Source organism: Panthera tigris, chromosome D1 (assembly GCF_018350195.1).
Source record: "Panthera tigris isolate Pti1 chromosome D1, P.tigris_Pti1_mat1.1, whole genome shotgun sequence".
In the NCBI taxonomy this organism is placed as follows: Eukaryota; Metazoa; Chordata; class Mammalia; order Carnivora; family Felidae; genus Panthera; species Panthera tigris.
Genome location: NC_056669.1, coordinates 109307550 through 109329949, shown reverse-complemented (window position 1 = coordinate 109329949; position 22400 = coordinate 109307550). Strand labels below are relative to the sequence as shown.

At 60.3% G+C, this 22400-nt stretch overlaps 2 protein-coding genes across 3 annotated transcripts; both read left to right on the top strand.

Annotated features, from left to right (window-relative positions):
- Positions 1-402: 402 nt before the first annotated feature.
- CLCF1 (cardiotrophin like cytokine factor 1) lies at positions 403-10349 on the top strand. Of its 2 annotated transcripts, none has more exons than XM_042958521.1 (3): positions 403-1055; positions 6823-6989; positions 8831-10349. In XM_042958521.1, exons 1-3 carry the CDS (start codon positions 1040-1042, stop codon positions 9323-9325), a joined length of 678 nt encoding a protein of 225 aa, XP_042814455.1. In that variant the 5' UTR covers positions 403-1039; the 3' UTR covers positions 9326-10349. The 2 variants fall into 2 exon arrangements, with proteins under 2 accessions (XP_042814455.1, XP_042814456.1); XM_042958522.1 differs by lacking the exon at positions 403-1055 and adding an exon at positions 3468-3825.
- Positions 10350-17622: 7273 nt separating this feature from the next.
- On the top strand, positions 17623-19389 carry POLD4 (DNA polymerase delta 4, accessory subunit). Its single transcript, XM_007095348.3, has 4 exons — positions 17623-17917; positions 18169-18258; positions 18438-18549; positions 18917-19389. Exons 1-4 carry the CDS (start codon positions 17821-17823, stop codon positions 18939-18941), a joined length of 324 nt encoding a protein of 107 aa, XP_007095410.1. The 5' UTR covers positions 17623-17820; the 3' UTR covers positions 18942-19389.
- The last annotated feature ends 3011 nt before the right edge of the window (positions 19390-22400 follow it).

Sequence of the window (22400 nt, the reverse complement as noted above, 5' to 3'; positions counted from 1 at the left end):
GACCCCAAACCCCGAAGGCGAGAGAAAGCCAAAAGTCTTTATGGGGAAGCGTTTCACAAATGGGGACTCTGGGTCTGTCCATCGCCTTGAATGGGAGCATTCCCGCTGAGTCACCCATGCAGCCTCTGGTGTTGAAACTGGTCCGGTGCCTCGTGCTGATTAATGAACTACAATTCCCCCACCCCTGTGCGCTCTCCCGGCCGCTGGGAAGAACGAAGAACCTAGTGAACCTGAGAGAAAAACCCTCGGCCAAGGGCCCTCTACTCTCCTCGGAGCTGGGCAGTGGGCCCGGGGTGCCCTCTCCCTCCCCCCGCCCCGGGGGGCATTGTGAGGCCGTTAGTCACCTGCCCCAACCCCAGCGCCTCACTCAGCCCCAGCTTTTGGAAATGGGACTGGCGGCGGGACAATAGGCCAGGGGGGCGGTCAGCTCAGACAAAGGGCAGCAGGAAAAACACCATCACTTGCTACGAGGCCAGCTCGCTGGCATTTGGGAGAATGTGTCATTGCATTTACTCAGGGGGAGGGGGAGGAGAGGGAAGGTTAGAGATGAGGAGTCCGAGGTAGGGTGAGAGCAGGGACCCCGCACCCCAGGTCGACGCCGTCGGAGAAGAAAAGGAGAGGGCGGCCCGCTCCCCCCGGCTCGGGGAGTCTGCCGGCGGACTGATGCCCTCCCCGCCCCCTCCCCCAGGAGGCCCAGGGTGGTACCGCCGCAGCCTCGCCTCACCTCACCCCCCCTCGGTGTTGTGGGAGGGAGAGGAGCCCCAGAAGCCCTCCCTTCCCTCCTCCCCCCTCCTCCCCCCACCCCGGGGAGGGCCGCTACAATTTGTGGTTACAGCTTTACACGTCAGAAAAAAAAAAAAAAAAGTTTGCAGAATGTCCCACACCGAAAAAAAAAAAAAATCCGAAACCGAGCGAAAAAAACCTGCGAGTGGGCCTGGCGGATGGGATTATTAAAGCTTCGCCGGAGCCGCGGCTCGCCCTCCCACTCCGCCAGCCTCCGGGAGAGGAGCCGCGCCCGGCCGGCCCGGCCCCCAGCCCCATGGACCTCCGAGCAGGTAGGAGCCTGGCGTCCGAGGCCCCGGCCCCCGCCCCCGCCCGGGAGCCGCGAGATCCGGTTCCCGTGCTTCCCCCCGGGAGCCCCGAGCCGGGGCCGGGCGGGGGAGCCGGCAGCTACCCCCGCCAGCAGGGCTCGGGCTGGGGGGGGGGGGGGGTGGGGGTGGGGGGGGGAGAGGCACGGCCGGGCGCCCTCGAGAGGGGCCGGGCGGGGACGCGGCATTCCTGAAGTCCGCTCGCCGGGGCCAGGAGGTGGCCGGGAGCGCGGCGGGAGCCCGCGCGACCCGCTGACCCCGGGAGCCGGCAACCTGGAGCCCCAGCGAGGCGGGGTGCCGGGAATCTCGGCGGAAAGAGCCCCGCGCGAAAAGTCGGGGAGAGCGAGTCCCAGGCGGGGAGCGGGGCTGCGGGAGGGAGACGCGGCGCGCGGGGAGGAGGGGGCCGGGGAGGAAGAGGGGAGAAGGGCGGGGAGCCCGAGCCCGGGCCGGCGGGAGGCGAGGGGAGGCCGACACCTCGGGCCCGCCGCGCTCCCTCCCCGGCCCGCCGGGGAGGGGAGGGCGGGAAGGAGGGCGGGCGAGAGGAGAGAGGAGGGCGGAGGGCAGAGCCGAGCCTGGTTGGGCCGGGCCGGGCTGCGGGACTCGCGGCTTCCTCGCTGCGCGCTGCGCGGCCGGAGCCCACCATGCTGCCCGCGGCCGGGGAGCCGGCGGCAGGTAGGGCCCGGGCGGCGGGGCGGGCGGCGGCGGCGGAGGCAGCGAGCCCCCCCCCCCCAACCCCGGCCCGGCCCGCCGTGGCCTGGGAGTGATTAGTGCGGGGGACGGGCGCAGCCCGGCCGGACCGGGCAGGAGAAAGCCCGTCACCGGCCGGGGAGCGGCGGCGGCGGCGGCCGCTCGGCCCCGGCGGCCCGCGGGAGGGCGGACGGGCAGGGCGGGGAGTTGACGCGCGGGAAAGGGCAGCGGCCCGGCCGAGCCCGAAGCCCGGCGCCCCGGACCCCGCCCCCGCCCCCGCCGCCGGGAAGGGAGCGACCGGGCGGGAGCGGGCCGGGGGCGGGGCCGGGGGCGCCGAGGCCACACAGGGGGAAGGCGCCGCCGCCGCGGGGAGGGGGCCGGGAGCGAGAGGTCACCGCCGAGGGGGAGGGCCAGCGAGCGGCCGCCGCCGCCGAGTTCTCGGGCCGAGCCCCTCGGGGGGAACCCCGGGTTCCCCCCGCCTCGCCAGAGCCCCATCTCTTTCCACCGTCCTTCCCAGTTACTCCACACGGCGCTCCAGAAGCCCTCCCCCCAGATCCCCAGTCCCAGAGGACCCCGTCCCGGTTTCGTCCGGTGCCCGGCCCGGCCCTCCCCGCTGGGGTAGGAGGGAGCTGCCGGGGACGGGAGGGGAAGCTGGAAGTCCCCAGCCTTGGAGAAAGGTTGTGGGTGAGGACGCCGGACCCACACCTCTGTCAGGCACTCTGATCCTGACCTTGACCAGCTGACATCTCCCGGCTTTCACAATCCCCACAGACCCCCTTTCCGGCTTGGAGCACACACTGCCCTTCCCTGGGGACACAGGGATGCATTCCTCTGAGAGACCGGACACCCCCCACCCCGCAGTTTGGCTCTGGCACCCTCACTGCCCTGAGCCCCGCACTCAACCTGAGGAGGAAACAGGCAGATGGCAGCAACTGTCACCTAGCAGCCCCCCCCCCCCATCTCTCTTCCAGACTGGTCTAATGGCTCCCTCTCCCCTCCACGGAGCCCTGCACTCCTGCCCCGTTCACACTTGTGCACACCACCCAGCCACACCAGCTACTTTATTGGTGACACTTCACATTCCTCCCCACAATCCCACCTGCCTATTCACACCCTGGCTCCTGCCCGCTCCCTCCCAGCCCCTCCCACGCCTCTGAATAACAACACCCTTTCAACCCACACGCCGGCCGGGACTGTTTCCTTCACTGGGTCCCCCTGCCTGGCTCTCCGGCGGCTGCCTCGCCTAGCTCCCCTGGCTTCATCCTGCGCCCCTTGGGAACAACTGGGGTCCTCTTGGAGCCCGGTCCAGAACCCCCTCACTCGGCGACAGCCCAGCTCCTCTGTCGGTACTGACTTCACAAGGCAGGGCAGCTGGCCCACTGGCCTGCTTCTTTCCCTGGGCCTCAGTTTCTTCTTCTGTCATTTAGGCTGGAAGAGAAGGGCAGGGAGGGGGCTGCTGAAGATGACAGCAGAGGTGGAACCCCACGCAGTTGGGCTGAGAGGGACCTTAGCGTGCACAGCACAGCCCTTTCCTGCGAGCCCAGTCATGGGTTGTGGCAAAGCTAGGTCTCCGGACTTCTGGGCCTATGTGGACTCGCTCACTAAGCCACTTCTCAGTGGCCTGGGGCACAGGGAACCAAAGAGAGGACGAAGGGGAGAGAAGACGGAGGGAAGGGCAGCCAGCCAGAGGACAAGGAAAGATGGGCTATTTCCGTGGGCCTTTCCCTGAGGAGGCAGGTCAGGAGGAGCCCCTGAGGGTCATTGCCTACAGTCTCAGTGCCTGGATCTCACACTACAGCGGACACACCACCCCCTAAACCACTTCCTTCCCCCAATTCCCCTCAACACATCCCTCCAAGGTCGCCAGGAAGCTGGCCCTGGTCTGGCCTGAGGGCATCCCAGGTGCAGAGTCTCCTGGACAATTGTCTGACTCACCCTGGCCACCCTGCACGTGTGCCCTGCCGAGCCCCCGACCCTTGCCGGAGGAGTTCAGCCTGGAGGACACAGTCCAGGGATCGAGGGGCAGCTGGCTAAGGACACGTGGACCCTGGTATGCCTGCCCGTGCAGCCGTGTCAGGGTGGCCGTGCGCTTGCGTGGGCTGAGTGTGTGTGTGTGTGTGTTCATGAGGGGGGCCTAGGTTCCCAGGGCCCAGGGATCTGGATGGAATTAGGGGCCGCTGGGGCGGGGGGCCAAGATGGGGGGGCGGGGGGCTCCAGCAGGAAACGTGAGCTGTGAGCTGCACTCATTAGCTCCTCACGTGCTCAGCCGGATTTATAAACACAAGGGAAGCCGGGATGTAAACAACAGTGGGCAGCAGCCAGAGGCAGAGCTGGGGCGGGGGGCTGGGCTAGGGGCCAGGACTGGGGGAGGGGGCCCGTCCACCTGCACACCAGGAGCCTGGAGAGAAGGATGGGAGAGGGCTCCACGATGCCCACCTAATGCTCCCTCCTAGGGACGCAGGTGAGCCCAAGCCTCACTGAGTTCCGGGGCTCACAACTAAGCCACAGGTGTTCTCTGCCCCAGATGGCCATCAGTTTGCCGCCTGAGATATGGGGACATCTTGCCCAGAGTGGAAGCCGTCGTAACAGAGACTAGAGCCCTGTCTCCTTCTCCTTCCTAGCCTCTTCTCCCTCTAGATACCTGAGACCCCTTCCTTCTTACTGGTTCTCTCCATGGGCCGGTCAGTCCGATCTTTCTGCAACTTCCCCTGCCCCCCCTTCCCCGCCTGCAGTGACACAGTTACCTCAGAACTGAAATATTCCTGGAAACACCGGCCTCGTCTGGTTAATTTCATGAGCCGTTTTTCTGCCCAGATGACTTAGTTCTTGTTTATCCAAAGGCTTCTCCCCCTGCTGTCCCTGTGTAGGGAGCCAGTTCTCCCCAGGGATGTGCCACAGGGCCCAGAAGAGGAGGGGAAAACAAGGCCCAGAGCTGGGTTCCTGACCTGGTGTCCCCCCCCCGCCCCCCCCCCGCCCCCCCCCCCCCACCACAGCAGAGGCAAAACTCAGTCCCAGAACTATGGACCGAAAGGCTGACCAAAGCAAGGTCGGGGAAAGAGGTGAGCCCAGCTCCCAATGTGGGCTTCAGCTGGGACCCTCAGCATTGCTGCTAACTGTGAGTGAGGCCAGGCTCAGTCCCGAAAGCTACCTCAAGCCTGGAAGGGCTGCCGCTCGCCTCGGCAGGTCTCCACCTCCAAAACACCCCATATTGTACCCTTAGGATCTTGGAGGTGACTCTGCCAGATATCCAGGCTAAAGGTAGCCCCAGGCTTCGTGCAGAGAAGGGCCTGGAGTTGTCTTGGAATATGAGGAAGAGTAAATAGAAAGGAACACAGAGTCAGCAGGAAAAGGCCGAACGAGGAAAGAAGCACCAGGAGGGAAGCCAGGGGCTGCAGATGCGGACAAGGACAGGGGAGCAGTCATGTGCCTGACACCGCGCTCTGTCCTAACGCACGCACGCACCCATGCACTCAGACCAAGTCCCTCGTCCCTAAGAGCAGGGTCTCTGAGACTGGTGTTCCCCCCGCCCGACCCACTCCCCTGCTCTATCAGTAAAGTTGCCAGCCACCACGCATCTTAGTGAGTCTAGACTGATGGCCTGGGCCGCTGCGGAAGTCCCCACCTGACCCCTACACTCTGTGAGAGGCATTCTGTACAGTTTGAGTCTTAAGCCCTCTCCAAAACCTTGACCCAGCGTTATGACGAACTCCAAACTCCCCCTAACTCAGTACAGTCAAACTGTCAAACCCGTATCCAACTCATTTCTAACTATCACAGCAACATATGTCATGATAAAAATTTGAAAGTCGAAAATAGAAAGTGGAAGAAACGACTCATAGCTCAACACCTACCCAAGCTTAAAACCCAAACCAGCCCTACTCTTAGTGACAGGCCGTGCATTACCCCATCTGACATCTAAATCAACACATTAATAAACCTTAGCCCCAGCCAACCCTGTGCCTGTCCAGACCTCACCACATCCCCCAGCTGGACTCAAACCTCAACCACACTCAGTCAGCCAAATCCCAATAAACTAACCTGAAACTTTAAAAGTAACCCAGTCCTTAAACCTAACCTAGCCCCATACCAATTATAGCCTTGCCCTATCCTAACCCTAATTGCCTTTACCCAGTCCCGGTGCCCACTGACTCCTGGCCTAGTGCTCTTTACCTTGGCCCACACCTGAAAGCTGGGAAAATCATGTTTCCCAACTGCCTATGGGTATCTTCACATTATCAGCCCCTGGCCTCTGGTGTCCCAGGATGTCCAAACTCTCCAGCACCATCAGCTGACAAGCCAAACCCATCAGATACATCATATTCCCCCTCTTTCTCTCTTTCACATCCCCCACCCCGACCCTCTTTACTGTAGGTTCATCAGAAGACCTCAGTCAGGCCAAACTTTTCCCCATCCAACCTCCTAGATAAGAATGGGGCAGACCTCCACCCCGCAGCTCCACACCCAGGAATCCCGTTCAAGAATGTACCCACCACTGACTGCATGAGCCAGCCCTCTGTCCTTCAGCCTGACCCGCGTGATCTAACCCTACCCCTTGCCTCCTATGGCTCTCTGTGTGGACTCATCTCAGGGCGGCCTCTCTCGTGCCTTTCCCGGGGCTGACTGCTGGCAGCTGGCAGAGAGACATGTGCTGTTTCCCACCCTTTGGCTCCCTAAACTGCAGAGGGTCTGGATTCAGAGTCCCTAGGCCTGGCCCCGTCCCTCCACGTACACACACATACGCATCGGCATACGTATACTGGCTCTTTCTTAGCTGACACACAAATATGCTTTCCGATATATACTGGTAGATACACACACAGAGGCCAAGTTCTCGTCCTCAAACACATAGATGCCTCCATACACACACACACACACCCAGGCCAGGAACGCTCCCCTCCTCCATCCCCCCTGCCTCCCATCTGGCGGCCCACCCTCACCAACCCTGCGCCCGGCCCAAGGTGGGGACAGACACCTGAGGGGCTGCCAGCTGGGCATCCTCCACGGGGCCTGGGCCCGCCCTCATGTTTCTTGCCCCTCCTGCCCGCAGGGGACTCGTGGGGGATGCTAGCTTGCCTGTGTGCTGTGCTCTGGCACCTCCCGGCAGTGCCAGCCCTCAACCGCACGGGGGACCCAGGGCCTGGCCCCTCCATCCAGAAAACCTACGACCTCACCCGCTACCTGGAACACCAACTCCGCAGCTTGGCTGGGACCTACGTGAGTATCCAGGGCAGCTGAAAGGTCTGGGAACTGGCAAAGAACGAGGAGAGAAGAGGGTGGAAGAGAGACAGAACGGTGGAGGGGTCCCGGTGAGCGGTGGTCACCAGGGGGCCCTTTGGTTCCAAACGGTCCCCATGTCTGGCCTATCTCCTACCCTTCCCTCTGAGGTGCCCCCCTCCTTCCCATCCCTGGCCCCAGGACTAGGCATGTGGGCAGGCCTCGCACCCGCCTTGGCCCACTGCCCCACTGGCTGCCGGCCCAGCCGCCCGCCTCCCCCTGGGGGCCGGGGAAGTCTCTTCTGTTTACACCGTGTTGTGGTGTCTCTTGCACGGGCGGGGCTGGGTGGGGATGGAGGGGCCCCACCTCCCATGCCTGTGTTCCAGCTCGCCTCTGCCCCGGACCTGGGGCCCTGCTGCTCTGGACCCATGGGCCTCCCTTCTGTCTGCCTCTCCCATCCTAGCTGGGCCTCCTAGGGGGGACTTGGGGGAAGGGGGCTGCGGGGAAGATAGGCCAGTAGTGGCAGGAGGTTCAGGGTGTGGATGGAAGTTGTGCCATGAGGATTTGGGGGCAGTCCGGAGGTGTTCAGAGAGCCCAGGAGAGAAGGAAAGAGGGTCAGAGTCGCCGAGGACCGTGGGGAACCGGCCCCCTCTTCCCGTGTTCCTCTTCCACATCCCAGACCCTACTCTGGAGCCAGGGAAAGAAAGGGGAGGAGGGTGGCGGGGGAGCTGGCTCCAGCCCCAGGATACACCGAGGAAATTAGTTTGTCTCTGCGCTTGTCAGCGTGTGAACCTCCCCCTGGGCCCTTGCCTATCCCAGGCCTCGCCCCTCTCTTCTCCCTTTCTCTCCGGCTGAAACGTCCCCCTCAGCCCTTTCCCTGGGCCCCAGGCCTCTCCCTTGAGGGTTGGCAAAGCTCTGTCCTCTTCCCTAGACTGCCTCCTATACCCTTCCTCCTGCCCAACTCTTGAGACTGCCTCAGTTTCTTCCTTCTGCAGCCCTGCTCCTAGGAGCTCTTCCTTGGGGGGACTTGCTGCTTAGTGAGTACCATCTGCCCCCTGCCCTTCTGCTGGTGGGACCAAGCGTGTTGGGAGGCAAATGGAGCTCTGATTCCCACGGGCCCCTCTGCCCTCCCACCCGCTTTTCCCTCCCTGGCCAAAAACCTTTGCCTGACTCTGCTACCCCCTCTAGCTCCCGACCCTTTTTCTCTCCTGGCCTTCCCTGCCAAATTTCTCGAAGGAGTGGTCTACACCCTCTGCCTCCGCTTCCTCTCCACCCACTCACTCCTTAACCCCCTGCAATCTGGCCTCCAGGCCACTGAAACGGCTCTCCCCAAGGTCGGCAGGCACCTCCTTTTCGCCAAACCCAACAGAGTTTTCTAAGGCCCATTCCCCTTGCTCTCTGTTTTGCAGCCACACTGTCGAGCACTCCTGCCTTCTCGAACTCCTCTTCTTGGCTCTGCACTCTTCTGGTCCACCTTCCACCTCTGCGGCCTGGCCACCTGGGTCCTTCCGGCTCCTCTTCCTCTCTGCTCTGCCCCGTGGTGGGCACGCTCCCAAGGCTTGCGTCCTCCCCGAGCATCTCCTGCGTGTTTTTCTCTTCCTACACCTCTCATCAACCCCCACTGCCTCAACCGCCACCTCCATGCAGATGACATCCCTGGAGAAACTTAGGGGAGGCCCTCGCACAGAGAGGCCTAGCGAGGAGATGGGGCCAGTGTCAGGGGACACAGGAAATAGGAGCTTTGGGAGCAGGTTATCTCCCGGTGGCCCCCCTCCTCCTCCTCCTCCTCCTCCTCCTCCTCCTCCTCCTCCTCCTCCTCCATCGCCCTCTCCTTTTCGCAGCTGAACTACCTGGGCCCCCCTTTCAACGAGCCTGACTTCAACCCACCTCGGCTGGGGGCAGAGACCCTGCCCAGGGCCACTGTCAACTTGGATGTGTGGCGGAGCCTCAATGACAAACTGCGGCTGACCCAGAACTATGAGGCCTATAGCCACCTTCTCTGCTACTTGCGTGGCCTCGACCGCCAGGCTGCCACGGCCGAGCTGCGCCGCAGCCTGGCCCACTTCTGCACCAGCCTTCAGGGCCTGCTGGGCAGCATCGCGGGCGTCATGGCAGCTCTGGGCTACCCGCTGCCCCAGCCTCTGCCCGGAACCGAGCCCACCCGGGCCCCCGGCCCTGCCCACAGCGACTTCCTCCAGAAGATGGACGACTTCTGGCTGCTGAAGGAGCTGCAGACCTGGCTGTGGCGCTCGGCCAAGGATTTCAACCGGCTCAAGAAGAAGACGCAGCCCCCGCCGGCGGCGGTCACCCTGCACCTGGAAGCCCATGGCTTCTGATCTCTGACCTTTACCGCCTCCTCTCTCCTCTCCTCCCTCAAATCCTGCTCCCACTCTGGGAGGGAGAAACCCGTATGCCAACATCTGTTGAGCCAGGAGACAGAAGCCATGGGCCTCTGGCCCTCTCCGGACTCGGAAGAGGGCATGATCCACAGGGCCTATCCCCTCCCCGCTTTCCGAAGGCCTGCAGGTCTCTTCCACAGGGAGGAGCGCTCCCGGGGGCCGCAGTGGTTCCAGTTGGTGCAAAGGCTCCCACAGCTTCCTGCTTCCTGCCCGGCACTTGCCGGCGCCCACAGGCCCCTCGCGCGCGGCACTTCCAGGAAGCATGCCCGCAGGCAGGGAGGGGGGCCACCGCAGCATGTGCCTTTCTGGGGCGGGGGGAGCCCTTTGGCTGCCCCACTCTCCTTGGATGGGCGTTGTTCCCCTATCCCCAAATAGCCCAGTACATCCAATTCAGGAAACACACACACACGGTGGCAAGTCCAAACGGGAAGAAACGGGATTTAAAAGCGGAAGAGGTGGGATCTGCATTGGAGGTCATGCTAAAAGCATAGGGGCAGGGACAGAGCGGACCCACGGCTCACCAAGGCAGTCGGTGGCACAGGACGGCAGCCAAAAGGACCTTGCCTTGCATCTTCTTGCCGGCATCATGGTGCCTCCTCTCCACCCCCTTTCCAGGGTATCTGTGGGTTGCCCAGGCTGGGGAGGGCAACCATAGCCACAGCCACAGGGTTTCCTGAAAGTTTACATTGCAGTAGCATTTCGGGGTGCGGGGGGCAGCTCCCCCAGGCCCTGCCCCCCAGCCTCACCCACTCATGACTCTAAGTTTGTTGTATTAATATTTATTTATTTGGAGATGTTATTTATTAGATGATATTTATTGCAGAATTTCTATTCTTGTATTAACAAATAAAATGCTTGCCCCAGGACTTCATCTCTTTGCTTGGCCTGGTGCTTCCCCTCCTGGGCCCCCGCGTGCCTGGTGGCTTGGAGCCTGGCAGTCCAGGGCAGAGCTCGGAGAGGCAAAGAGCTTGGGGAAGAGGCTCTGCCCTGTCCACGGAGCGTGGTGCCCACAGCACACTCTGTTCCTCCACCCACGGTGCGTCCCTTTAGTCCTTCCAACGTCTTGTCTGGCCGCGTGTCTTCCCCCTCCCGGCCTTTGCTCAGCCCCCCTCCCCTCTCTGGATTACTTTAAAGGTCTCGTAGGTCTGTCTCCCTGCGAAGCTGTCCACCTGCGCCCCTGGTCAGCCACGCGCGGCCGGCCCTCAGCTTCCCCGGGACCCCCACCTGTGGTGGCCCCTGGCAGTGACCCTTCCCTTCTCAATACCCTTCATCTCCTAGGGAGCGTGACTGACTGTGGCCACGTCACAAGTGTCAGGCGTGACTCTACTCCCTTCTTGTAGACTCTTTTCAGTGTACGACAGCAGGTGGGGGGGGAGGGCGGGTGGGTAAGAGAAAAACTCATACTGGTCTGCAAAGCGAATGGTACAGATGTGATTCAGGGATGACCTCAGCTCCAAGCCCAGCCTCACGGCCTCCTAGCTGAGTGACCTTGGACAAATTACTTAAAGCTCTCTATTCTCCGATTTCCCCATCTGTGAAATGGGGATAATTAAATACCCTTCTAAGACTGTTTGAAGGATGAGAGAGACAATAAAGGTAAGGTGCCCGGCCGCAGCCGCAGCCACAGCGAATAGTGATCTGATCGCCAGTTATTTGTGACAGACTGGCCTGCACTGACACTCTCGTGAAGAGCCACTGGGTGAGCTAGGGGGCTAACGGCTCCCAGGTAACACAGAGGTATTTCGCCAGGGCCTCCGCGAGACAGTGCCCTAAGCACAGGAAGTAACAAATGATGGTGACGTCAATCAGTTGACGAACCTTGCAAAGATCTGCCCATCACTGCGCCGACTGGAGTAGGAAACCCAGCAGAAGTCTGAGACCCGCCTTGGCTCCTGCCCTTATGGAGCCTGCGATCTCTCTGGGAAGAGAAGACCAGCTGACCTGAAACTACTGACAGGTGCGTGAGTGTAGGTGCATGAGCTATTGGACTTGCTTGTGGGCGAGCCAGGTCCTGCTGAATGTCCCAGAGTCACCTGGCCCAAGTGGGAGGGAACATGCCCCGCCAAGGGGTCCGGGCCCTTCAGGCGGACATATCTGCCCGGACCCCGTCTAGATATCCTGCAGGCCTGCTTTCTGCCTAACAAGAGAGGGAGGAGAGGGCATCCGGGCTGTCTCCACATCGCAGCAAAACCTAGCAGCCTGTAATGTGCAAGGCAGCAAACAAGGGGGCTATGCAGAATACAGGGAGAAGGAAGGTATATCCCATACCACTGTACTGTGTGTTTCTTAGGGGCAGACTCTGAGTTTTCCCCACCTCTCTATCCCAGTTCAGGCTCAAGCCCACGGAAAGTGTTCAGTTAGTGTGTCGAACAAAACACTCTAGAGAAGGGACTGGGACTCCCCCCGCCCTCCCTAGCTCCAAATGCTAGAATCCAAGGCAGAATTGGATCAGCTGTGGAAAGACACAGGCAAAATACTTGGAAGTCAGGGAAGGAGCGATTGCGTCCCTTCAGCGAGGGTGCCGGTCTGCAAGCCCTCTCAGGGAGGCAATGGTGTCTGCAGCCACCGCTGTCCTTCCAGTGCCCAACACACAGTAGGTGCTTCTGCACAGACTCTCAGGGTAGGGTATGGACAAGGGCAGGGCAAGGGTCAGTTCAGTGTGTCTGTCTCCCTTGGAAGCAGAGAGCATCTCGAGGGCACGTTGCACAATTTATTCATCTTTGCATCCCTCTAGCATTTTAGCACAATGCCCTGCACCGAACTAAAGTACTTGATAATTTAATATAAGCTGATTTAAAGAGAGTCAAGACAATAGTGTATGAGAAGCCAAGAGAAGAGAGTTTTAGGGAGGCAGCTGATCAATAGTGTCAGATGCCCCAGAAGCGCTAAGAGAAGAATTTGGGGGAAACCCACTGGGAAACTGGGAGGTCACGGGTGACCTTTGCGGGAGCATTTGGGAGGTAGACTCCAACCGTGAGATGAAAGGAGGGGGTGAGAAAGAAGGAAAAGGGGTGAATGTATTCTCTCAGGCATTTGGTGGCAGGATCAAGGAAGGTTTTTTGTGTGGTTGGTTGGTCTGCTGTTGTTTTTAAACGGAAGAGATGTGAACGTGAAATGGCTGCGGGAGGGGTGGCAGCTGGAGAAGAATGGAGACGGACAAGCAGAGGAAGGGAATCAAAAGGGCCGCTGGACACCACACGGAGCCAGGCGACACCAGCACACACATCTCTGTCGTGGATTGTGACACCCCCTAGCAAGCCGGGGATGGCAGGAGGAGAGGACAGGGTGAAAAGAGGGCACTTCCCAAGGCCGAGGACTGACGGGGCAGGAATGGCAGAGACTCGAGGGTCGAGAGACTCCAGAGAGCTAGAAACGGTGCTTCTGAGTGGCCGGGAGCTGCAGCACACGCGGGGTCTCAGAGCCGGGCCTGCAGCAGATGGAAACAGAGGAGGAGAGCAACCGGGGAAGGGCGGGCAAGCACACAAGTTCGCCCGGCTGAGGACACAGAGGGGGCGTCATAAAGAGTAAGGTGGGGGAGGCGGACACAGGGGGCAGCTGAGCCGGAAAGGGCATCTCAGAGTCTGAATTCTTGAACTCTCCCCCAGATAGCCCCCTACCGATGGTGACTGATGGTGTCGGGGTAGGAGCCCGTCCTTTGGGTTTTGGAGCTTCGGACCGTGAGCAGGTGGCTCTTGGTAAATGACAAGTCATCAGGCTCTTCTATGAGCCCGTTGTTGGTTCTCCACCCACCACTGCTCCGGGACCGGTGGTGAGTCTGTGTCGGTTACTCAGGTTCCACCTCTTAAGTGTGGCCTTAGCGTCAGGGGCCCAGGTACGCAGAGGTCAGCTTAAAAACCTGGAATGCCTGGGGCCTGCGGTGCCATGGGAAGGAGGACATTATCTCTGGAAGTCCTTCTGTCCCAGGAAGGCTAGGGAGAGTAGGAGGGAAGGAGAGAAGCTCTCCTCCCCATCCTCTCCATCCAGACAGCACAGAGCGGATTAGGAAGCTCAGCATCCTCTTGGGTATCTGGAAACGCACCCGTGTGTGCGAGGATGGGCACGAGTTGGCGAACGGTCCCTCGGGAGAGGCAACTTCGGGGGCAGGGGTGGGAGTGGGTGTGGAAGAGGTGGAGGGTGGCCAAAGGGCGGTGACGCCTTGCCAGCTTCCTGCCTTTGCAAAGACTGACCCAACATCCAGGACTCAGGGCCCTCGCAGTATGTGAAGAGACTCATTCAAGTGCTCGTCTTACAGACACGCGCACACATTCGCCCACTTGCCACAGCCACCCCGAATGGGGAAGGGCCAAGGGAGGCCCTTGTTCCCCTTAACCTAGAGGGTAAGGGCCAGTGATCCGGGCCCCTGACTGAGTGCTCTGATGGGTGGTTCCCTCTCAGCTCCCCCTTCTTCTCTGGAGCCACAACTGTCCCTGCCTTTGTCCCTTCAGTTCTTGAGCTCCCTGACTCAGCCTGGTTCCCCAGTTCCCAGCAGTAGACAAAGCCCTTGTCAGTGGGGTGGGGGTGGGGACAATGAGGAAGTAGCTGTGAGCTTTAGAACCAGAGTTCCAGCCCTTCCTCTCAACCTTCAGGGTCTTCTAGCCTCCCTAGTGCAGAGGTCACCTCTAGGCCCCTCCCCAACTTGCCTTGACCTCTAAGGCCTGGCCAACCGGGTGGAAACGAACTAGGACCTTCCTCCCAGCTAGACAAAGTCTGACACCTGGTGGCCAAGGTGAGAAATGGCCAGAAGGATCCCTTTTCAACTGTTCCCAGAATTTCTCCAGGGCCAGCTGGCCAAGGTGACAGGGGCAGTAATGGGAGAAGGCTCCGAGGGGACGGTTGGGACATAGCAGAAAAGCCAGCCAGTGGCAGAAAAACCCAGATGCAGGGGGACCTTTGCCTTCCATCAGGCTCCTGCCCCTCAAAGCCCACAAGGCCAGAGAACCTGGAGCCGGGAGAGGTGGGGTGTCTGGGAGGGTCATGATGGACTAGGAGGAGTTGCCTGAAAGAATTCTGGTCCACAGGGTGGGGAATGGGGCCCATGGTGTGTGGGCATGTGGGTGGGGGGGCCAGGGATACGAGTCTGGCTGCCCAGAATCTCTAGCTCCGGGTGGGTGGCAGGGCCTGAGGGCCTGAGGGCCTGAGGAAGGGGATGCCGGGGAGAGGGAAGGAGAGCAGGCTACACCCACAGTCTGCTGGGCCCCAGGCAGCTGCTTCTCTATACCTGCCCCCACCTTCCCGGCTCTAGCTGACTCTCTCCAAGACGAGCCCCACTGTGAGCCCCACTAGGGGAGGGAGAAGGGGCTCCTAGGGCACCTGCGCAGTGCTGAGGCCCCCCCCACCCTGCCACATTGTCTGAGCTAAGCCAGGCCTAATCCCCTTCCCCTCGGAGCAGTAGACAGTGGGCCTCAGCCTTCAGGAAGGTGCTGGGCTCCTGTTCCGGTCTTCGCTCTCCTTTTCCCTTGGGTTCCCCCAAGACTTTGGTCTTGGCCTCAAGCAAGGCCCTTGAGTGTTCCCAGGCTGAGATGCATCGGCCACTCCTGCCAGTCCCATAACCATCCTCTGGGGGTCAGAGCTGACCCGGAAACAGGCTCCTGGGTCTCAGGAACCTCCCTGAAGGAGGGAGAACTCAGCTCCTAACTCAGACCTCTGGCCTGGCCCTCCAGCCTGAAGCCCAAATTGTGATAGGTCGCACAACAGCAGTTTGGGGGATAGGCTGGGAGGCTGCTTGAGTAGGGCCAGGGGTTCCAGGAAGAAAGGAGATGGGGGCAGACAGGAAGGGAAGGAAGAAGGACAAGACCTGTTGGGTGGGTAGGCCGAGTTACAGAAGGATGCCAGTTGGACAGGGATGGCTCCAAAGCTCCTGGGTGGCAGCTCCTTTGAGCCTTGGAGCTCGGTCCCACTACTACATGACTAGGACAGGAGGGCGATGCTATCTGCGGAGAGTTCCCTTGACTCCAGGCCAGAAAAACAATCCTAGGGTGCCTGCACTTGAGCTGATTGCCTTGATGGGGGAAAGCTACAGGCCAGGCTGGGTGAGAGAGGCTAGCAGGGCCTGGGCCAGGCAGAGCCGGGGGTGGCTGGTGGGGACGGCCCAGACAGTGCCCACAGAGCCGGCCAGGGTGCCAGAGGAGAGAGGGAAATGGGCTCGGGCGGCAGTAGGAGCCACTGTGGCCTCCCAGCGGCACACCTCATTTCACGCTCCCTGGGCGGTGGCAGGGCCCCACGGCTATCAGCTTTCAGGGGTGGGAAGGACTAGGAATGAGGAGGGGTCTGCCCCGCCCATGGCTTCCTACTCCCTCGGGGCTCTGTGGACTCAGGAGTGAGGTGCCACACACCTCTGGGACGCCCCCTGGGGAGAGAGTGGTCAGTCCCACCGAGCCCGGGCACGATCCCTCCGTGGCGTGCTCAGTGCCTGACTGGACTCCGCACCTCAGCCCTTCCCGGGCCTGGTGGAGAGGGCCTCCCTGCTCCCCTCCCCAGTGCAGCAGGGCCCCTGTCTCCCTCAGTGTGGGCCCCACTTAGTCCACGAGGCAGATGGGGGATTAGGCCAGGCCCAGCCCAGAAAATAAAGCAGGGAAGGGCCCTCCAGCTCTGTGCAGTGCATTCGCGAGCTCTGACTCCCACTCGGCCCTCCTCAAGGAAGTGGATGGGGAGAGCCAGGCAGGAGGAGGACCCTGAAGACATGTCCTGTCCCTGCTCCTCCCCTTTGGCGGTCCACTCTGCAGACCATTTTCCTCTCTTGTGCCCACCTCACTCCTAACGCAGCGCACCCGCACCCCAGAGCAGTGGAAGAGGGGGCAGGCAGAAGCCTTTGAGCAGGCCCAGCTCTCCTGGAAGGAGGAACTAGATGGATCTCTAGAGGGCAGTTAGAGCTGGGCTGGTCCCTGTGCCGATTCCCAGACTCCCGCTGACCAGCGCAGTTGCCTGCTGCCAGGAAGTTGGTGAGGGGGAGGAGGGTGTAGGGGTGACTCAGCGATGACAGGAGCCCAAGGGACAAAGGTCATGGGCGGAGAATTGAGAGACACTGTTTACAGCAGACTGCCTCCTCCAGGAGGTCTTCCAGTGCTAAGGCAGCCCTGTGGTCCAACTCATCTCTGACCCACCCTCTCCCCTATCCTTGTTAGGAACTTTATCCCCGCACTGACAACTGTGCGTCCCGTTTGCCTCCGCTATTAGCCTCTGCGCTCCTGGGAGGGGAGGGGTGGGGAGGGCACGGCCTGTGGTTTAACTGGGGCCCCACAATGCTGTGACTATCAGCACTTCCTACTTTCAAAAACCATTTTATGGGGCGCCTGGCTGGCTCAGTCAGTGGGGCATGTGACTCTTGATCTCCGAGTCATGAGTTCAAGCCCCATGCTGGGGGTAGATATTACTTAAAAAAATAAAATCTTAAAAAAAAAAAAGAATCATTTTACATCTATTTTAGTTGAGCGAATATGTGGGGAAATGCTGAGGACAGTACTTTGGCATACTGTAAGCGCCATATAAGTGTTTGGTTTAGTGTGGGTATTTTCTGCTCATACTGTCATATTAGTGAGATGGCAGGTTTTACTGATGAAAAACTAGGGATACCAATACGCTCTGGCCTCCCGCTCAGTGTGGAATCTTCCTGACTGGTAGGGTGGGCATGGGGCAGGCTGCAGGCCTCCGGGAGAGTTGACAAGGCCAACGCTTGCCTGGACTAAGAGTGGGCAGGGTCTTTGGGCACAGACTGTGAGAAAGGAGCTTTGGAACCCATGGGCTTTTCCAGCCAGGTCTCCTGGGGCCAGTGGGGGTGGGATGGGAGCAGGGAGGGGGCTGGATTAGCCCAAACTCTCATCGGACCTCCAGACCTGCCCCCACTGAGCTCTGCGGGACAAGGGCTGGGAGCGGAGGCTCCAGCTGGACTCTGGGGAGTTACCAACCGGCCACGGGGATTAGTGAGGCTGAAAAGAACATTTGCCTAGGAAGGGCAAACGGGAAGTGAGAGGCTAAGGATAACGCTCTATTAAGTCCCCCGAGACCCACTGCAGACCAATGGGGCGGAGGGGGGGCAGGAGGAGGTGGTGCCGTCTGGGGCATCTTGACAGGTCTCCCACCCCAGCCTCGCCCCTTCTCCCCCAGAACACAGCTGCAGCAGCTGCCCCGCCCCCTCTGCCTGCGCCGCCTGCCATTGGCTGAAGCCGGGCCCCGCCCCGCGGAGGTGGCCAGCCATTGGTTTAGGTCTTTAATGTTTGCGTGCTTGTGGGGGTGGGGGACAGGCGTCATTCCCTGGAACCAGCGGACTTCCTCTCGGCTAGTCTGGGTCACCGTGTCTGCCTGTCGCTGGCCCCAGGCTCGCTCTCTGGCCTCAGCCCTCTCTCACTCTCTCTCTCTCAGCAGCTGTCTCTCTCGTGCCCGCTGGCCTGTCTCCTTCCTCGCAGTCGCCTCCTTCTTTGCCTGCCTGGGTGGCCGCCATGGGCCGGAAGCGGCTCATCACTGACTCCTACCCTGTAGTGAAGAGGAGGGAGGGCCCCGCTGGGCACAGCAAGGGGGAGCTGGCGCCAGAGCTAGGTCTCTAAAGATTGGGGGACGGGAGCAGTGGACACCACCGAGGGGCATGAGAGGACGTGGGTGGACGCGGGCAATGGCAGGGGAAGTGCAGTATGTCCTCTACTTCCTAGTCCAGGCCTGGCAACGGCCGGCAGAGGCCAAGGGGTGGCGAGGGCCGGGGAGCAGTGGGACAGCTGTGAAGCGAGCAGCAGGGGGCTGGCCTTGCAGGGCATAGGCCCCGGGCAGGCCTGAGAAGCAGCATGTCATTGCAGGGGAAGAGCCCCAGCCTCTGAGCGTGGATGAAGCAGAGCTGGAGCTGCTGAGGCAGTTTGATCTGGCCTGGCAATATGGGCCCTGCACAGGTGAGAACCCCCTCAGGCCCCAGGAGCACATCCTGGAGACAGTCCTGTCATCCACACATCCCTGAAGCAAGCCAAGCCCCTGCCTGGGTCTACTGAGACTGGGGGGTGTGGAGGCCCCAACACACCCCTCCACACACATTCTCTAGCCTGGACTCAGTGTCTTCTTCCCACCCTGGCAGGGATCACACGGCTGCAGCGCTGGCATCGGGCCGAGCAGATGGGCTTGGAGCCCCCCCCGGAAGTGCGCCAGGTGCTGCAGACCCACCCTGGAGATCCCCGCTTCCAGTACAGGTCAGAGACAGGCCAGGGAGGGCTTTCAGGGGGGCCAGGGTTTTCGTCAGGCACCAGCAGCCTGCTGGCCCCAGGTGGGGGCTGCCCTGACCTGAGGAAGAAATGGGTGAAGGCTCTTGGGCTTTGCTGAACGGGTGAGAAGGCTCTACAGGGTGCCTGGCTCAGGAAGGCAGAAGATGGCTTTAATACTTCTTAGCTCTGAGCTAATGGTGGGGGAAGAGTGCACCCAGGGCCCAAGGGACTCTCTATTTAGTACAGAGGGCTTGGCCAAGGACTATAGGCCATGACCAAGAATTGGGGCTGGTGAAATCAGATCAAGGACTTAACTGACTCGCTCTGATTTTTCCCTCCCCCTCCCCTTGCACAGCCTCTGGCATGTCTATCCCCTTTGAGGCACCACCCGAGGCCTCCTGCCTGCGATCCCAGGACCTCAGGACACAAGCGGGAGCCAGTTTGCTGCCCCCTTGGCTCAGTTCTGCCATGAGAGTGTTTGGCTGTGAAGAGGAAAGAGGCTGAATCTGGAGGTCTCTGAGGCTCAGCCTTCCATCTAACCAGCAGGCTCCTGGAGCCCCCTCTGGGAGCCAACACAGCTGAAGTTTGCACTTCCTACATGGAGAGTGGTCTCTGAGGACCAGGACCTGACCATGACCCTTCAGATGCCTGCTACACACCTCCCTGACCTAAATGCTGTGGTCTGGGGAATAGCGTGGCAAAGAGGCACAGCCTTGGACAAAGCCAGACTCAGGCACGTGTCTAAGAGGCAAAGACACACTCCCCACTTAAGGCTGGGAATCTGAGGGCAGAACTGGCAAGGGGTTCATTAATGCTTATCAATAAAGAACAGAGTCTGGAAGCTTGACCTCCAGTGCCTCAGTGTGGCCCTGTTTGGGCTGGCAGCAATCAGCAAGTTGAGAGGTGGGAAAGAGCCGGCACCATGCTTTCCCTCTGTTGTCCCATCCTAGATCTGAGATGGAAGAAAGACGCCTTAATAGATGGTGGGGCAAGTCCTCATTAGAGCTGAGCGACCTCTGGCGCCCCCTGGTGGTGTACAGGGAAACTACTCCTTAGTCACCTTCAAAGAGCCGCCAGAGAAGACCTACCTGACCTGCCATCCGGCCTGTCCAGTGTAGCCCACCTCACAAAAATGGGTCCTTTGTCAGAGGGGACTCCATAGGCCCACGCATCATAAAGCCCAGACCTATGCATTCTTAGCAAGCACCTCTGCTTCCCCACACTGGGCCACCTGGATCCAAAGTACACTTGGGGAAGTCCAGCCTGCAGGTCCTGCTTGGAGATGGGCATCATCTGATGGGCTTTGATGGGGAACTGGGTGGAGCAGAAACAATGCTTAGGGGACCTTGGGATGGAATGGAGTCAGTACTCCTCATACTGTGTTTACCTTCACTCCATCCTGAGCGGACAGACACCACACTACTATAACTCCTTGGGGACAGGCCTACAGAGCAGCCCAAGTGGCCCCCTCAGCCCCCACTGTACTGGGCGCTGCCCATGCCTCAAGCTCTTTAAATGAATAATCTCTAAAGTTCCTAAAGGGCCATCGGGGTACGTTTTGCGGAGAAGGAGCCCGAAGCCCAGAAGGGCTCTGCGGAGTTGCTCAGCAGTGCCAGCAGGTCCGTGGTGGCACAGAGATGAGAGGCCACGTGCATCAGGCTCTTCCCATCCATACCCATCCATACCCGTGCCCCTGCCCATTTGCTGAGCATCCTCTGTACGCCGGGCTCTAGAGGTCCTCTTGGGTGCTGTCAGTGGCGAGAGATGAAGGAAGACCCACAGGCAAATATTACGCCACGTGGTGGTCGGTGGCAGGCCACATCAGGGTCAGAGGTCAAAGAATGCCAGGGGTGCTTAGAGAGGTTGATCAGGGAAGTTCCCTGACAGGGCGGCATTTGAGGAGACCTGAGCGAAGTACAGGAATGAGCCTTGCACCTCCGTGGTACTTGGGAGCGAAGGAGCAGCAAGCACACTCCCGAAGGCAGGAGAGTTTGCAGCCTGGTCCTGGACCAGCACGGAGGCCGGCGCAGCCAGGGCAGAGGGAGCGAGGGCAGTGCCAGGGGAGTGCGAAGGGAAATGAGGCCAGAGAGGTGGCGGGCCGGTCCCACAGGGCCTCTCAGGCCTAGATAAGGAATCTGGATTTTATTCTGAGTGAGACAGGAAGACAGTGGTGGGTTTTGAGCCAATAAATGACACAATCAAGCTTATGTGTTGAAAACGTGACTCTGGCGGTTGGCGGAGAACAGATTGTGGGGTTGGGGGAAAAAGAGGCGGCAAAACTGCTCAGGCTTTTGGGGTCGGCCTCGAGAGAGGTGACGGAGATTTGGACCAGGGTGGGGAGGTCAGTCGGTTGTGGGCTTGAGAGAGAGAGGAGCGAAGGAGAACTCCAAAGGCCTCGGCCTGAGCGTCTGGAAAGCCAGAGTTCCCGTGACTGAGACGGGGAAGGCTGTGTGAGGGGTGGGGGTGGGGGGTGCTGGGGAACCAAGAGTCCGCGCCTGAAGTGGGTGACACCCCAGCGGAGCTGGGGAGTAGGCGGTGGATACGCCAGCCTGGAATTCTGGGGAGCTCTGGATCGGAGATGTAAATGAGGACGTTTCTTAGGTGGCATTTAAAGCCCTGAGCGTGGATAAAGTTACCTCGGTGACTGCAGAAAGAGACAAGAAGTGGTCCAAGGACAGGCCTGGGACTTCTATGCTTAGAGGCGAGGAAGGAGACTGTGGGCGGCAGGGCCGGAGGAGAATCAGGAGTTGCAGGCCCAGGGGGCCTGGACAGAAGGCATTTCAGGGTCTCAGGTGCTTTGGAGAGGCTGGTACAATGAAGCCTGAGGGCCGAATGCCGGACTTGGCCATGCGGAGGTCACCAGAGACAAGAAGTTTCCACGAATGCCAGGTAAGAGTGTGCTGCAGTGGGCGGCAGAAGTGGAAAGGGGAGTGTGCCAACTCTTTCAGGGAGTTTTACTGGAAAGGGAGCAGAGGAATACACGTGGGATCAAAGGAGGGGTTTCGATGTGTCGTTTTGTCTTTGGCTTTAGAGAGAGTGACACCACAGCATGATCACCCAGTGAAGACAGTGAGCAAACGGGGAGGGTACTGATGCCGCAGGAGACAGACACAGCAGTCATATGAGGCCTTTGTGAAAGCGACAAGGGCCAGGACGAGTACCCAGGGAGAGGCTGGCCTCAGGTAGGAGCATCCAGCGTGACAGGAAGGGAGGCCAAGGATGTGGGTGTAGATGCAGGTGGGAAGGTATAGTTATCAGTGGGAACATTCGAGAATCCGACGTTTGCTGAGAGCCTCACGTAGCTCGGAGGGGGTCTGATGTTTACTAAGTGCCCTGCGTGCCATCTGCTGAGCTGAAAGCTGCACATTCCTTATCTAGTTGACTGGAGCGACTCAAAACACTCTCATTAGGTAAGTATGAGCCACAGTTGACAGATAAGGAGGCTGGAAAGAAAAGCAACTTACTCCATCAGTAAACCCCGCGGCCGGACTCACACCTGGGGCTGCCTTCCGCAGCGCGTCACCCAACACCCGCACCCCGCTGGGCCTGCGCCCTGGGTGCTGAGGGCGCTGTTGGAGAGATGAGATCTACCCATGTGGAAAGTTAAGAAAACAATATACAGGCTACTTTGGGGCAATTGGGAGTGGTATAGACACTGAGTCTTCAGGAAGGAGAGAGCCCTGCACTTAAAAGGACCCTCATTGTGGGGACCCTGAGCACACAGACAGCCGCCTCCCGCTACATTGGCTGTCCCTGCCTCACTTTAGCACCTCACCCCTTCCGCTGCAGAATGAATGAAGACCCCCTACCGCAGCTGGGGGGTGGCCTGAGACACCTCC

Coding starts and splice junctions, on each gene's coding strand:
- POLD4 (XM_007095348.3), top strand. CDS start 17,821: ATGGGCCGGAAGCGGCTCATCACTGACTCCTACCCTGTAGTGAAGAGG. Junction 17,918..18,168: donor GGAGCTGGCGCCAGAGCTAG/GTCTCTAAAGAT, acceptor ATGTCATTGCAG/GGGAAGAGCCCCAGCCTCTG. Junction 18,259..18,437: donor GCAATATGGGCCCTGCACAG/GTGAGAACCCCC, acceptor CCACCCTGGCAG/GGATCACACGGCTGCAGCGC.
- CLCF1 (XM_042958521.1), top strand. Junction 6,990..8,830: donor GCAGCTTGGCTGGGACCTAC/GTGAGTATCCAG, acceptor TCCTTTTCGCAG/CTGAACTACCTGGGCCCCCC.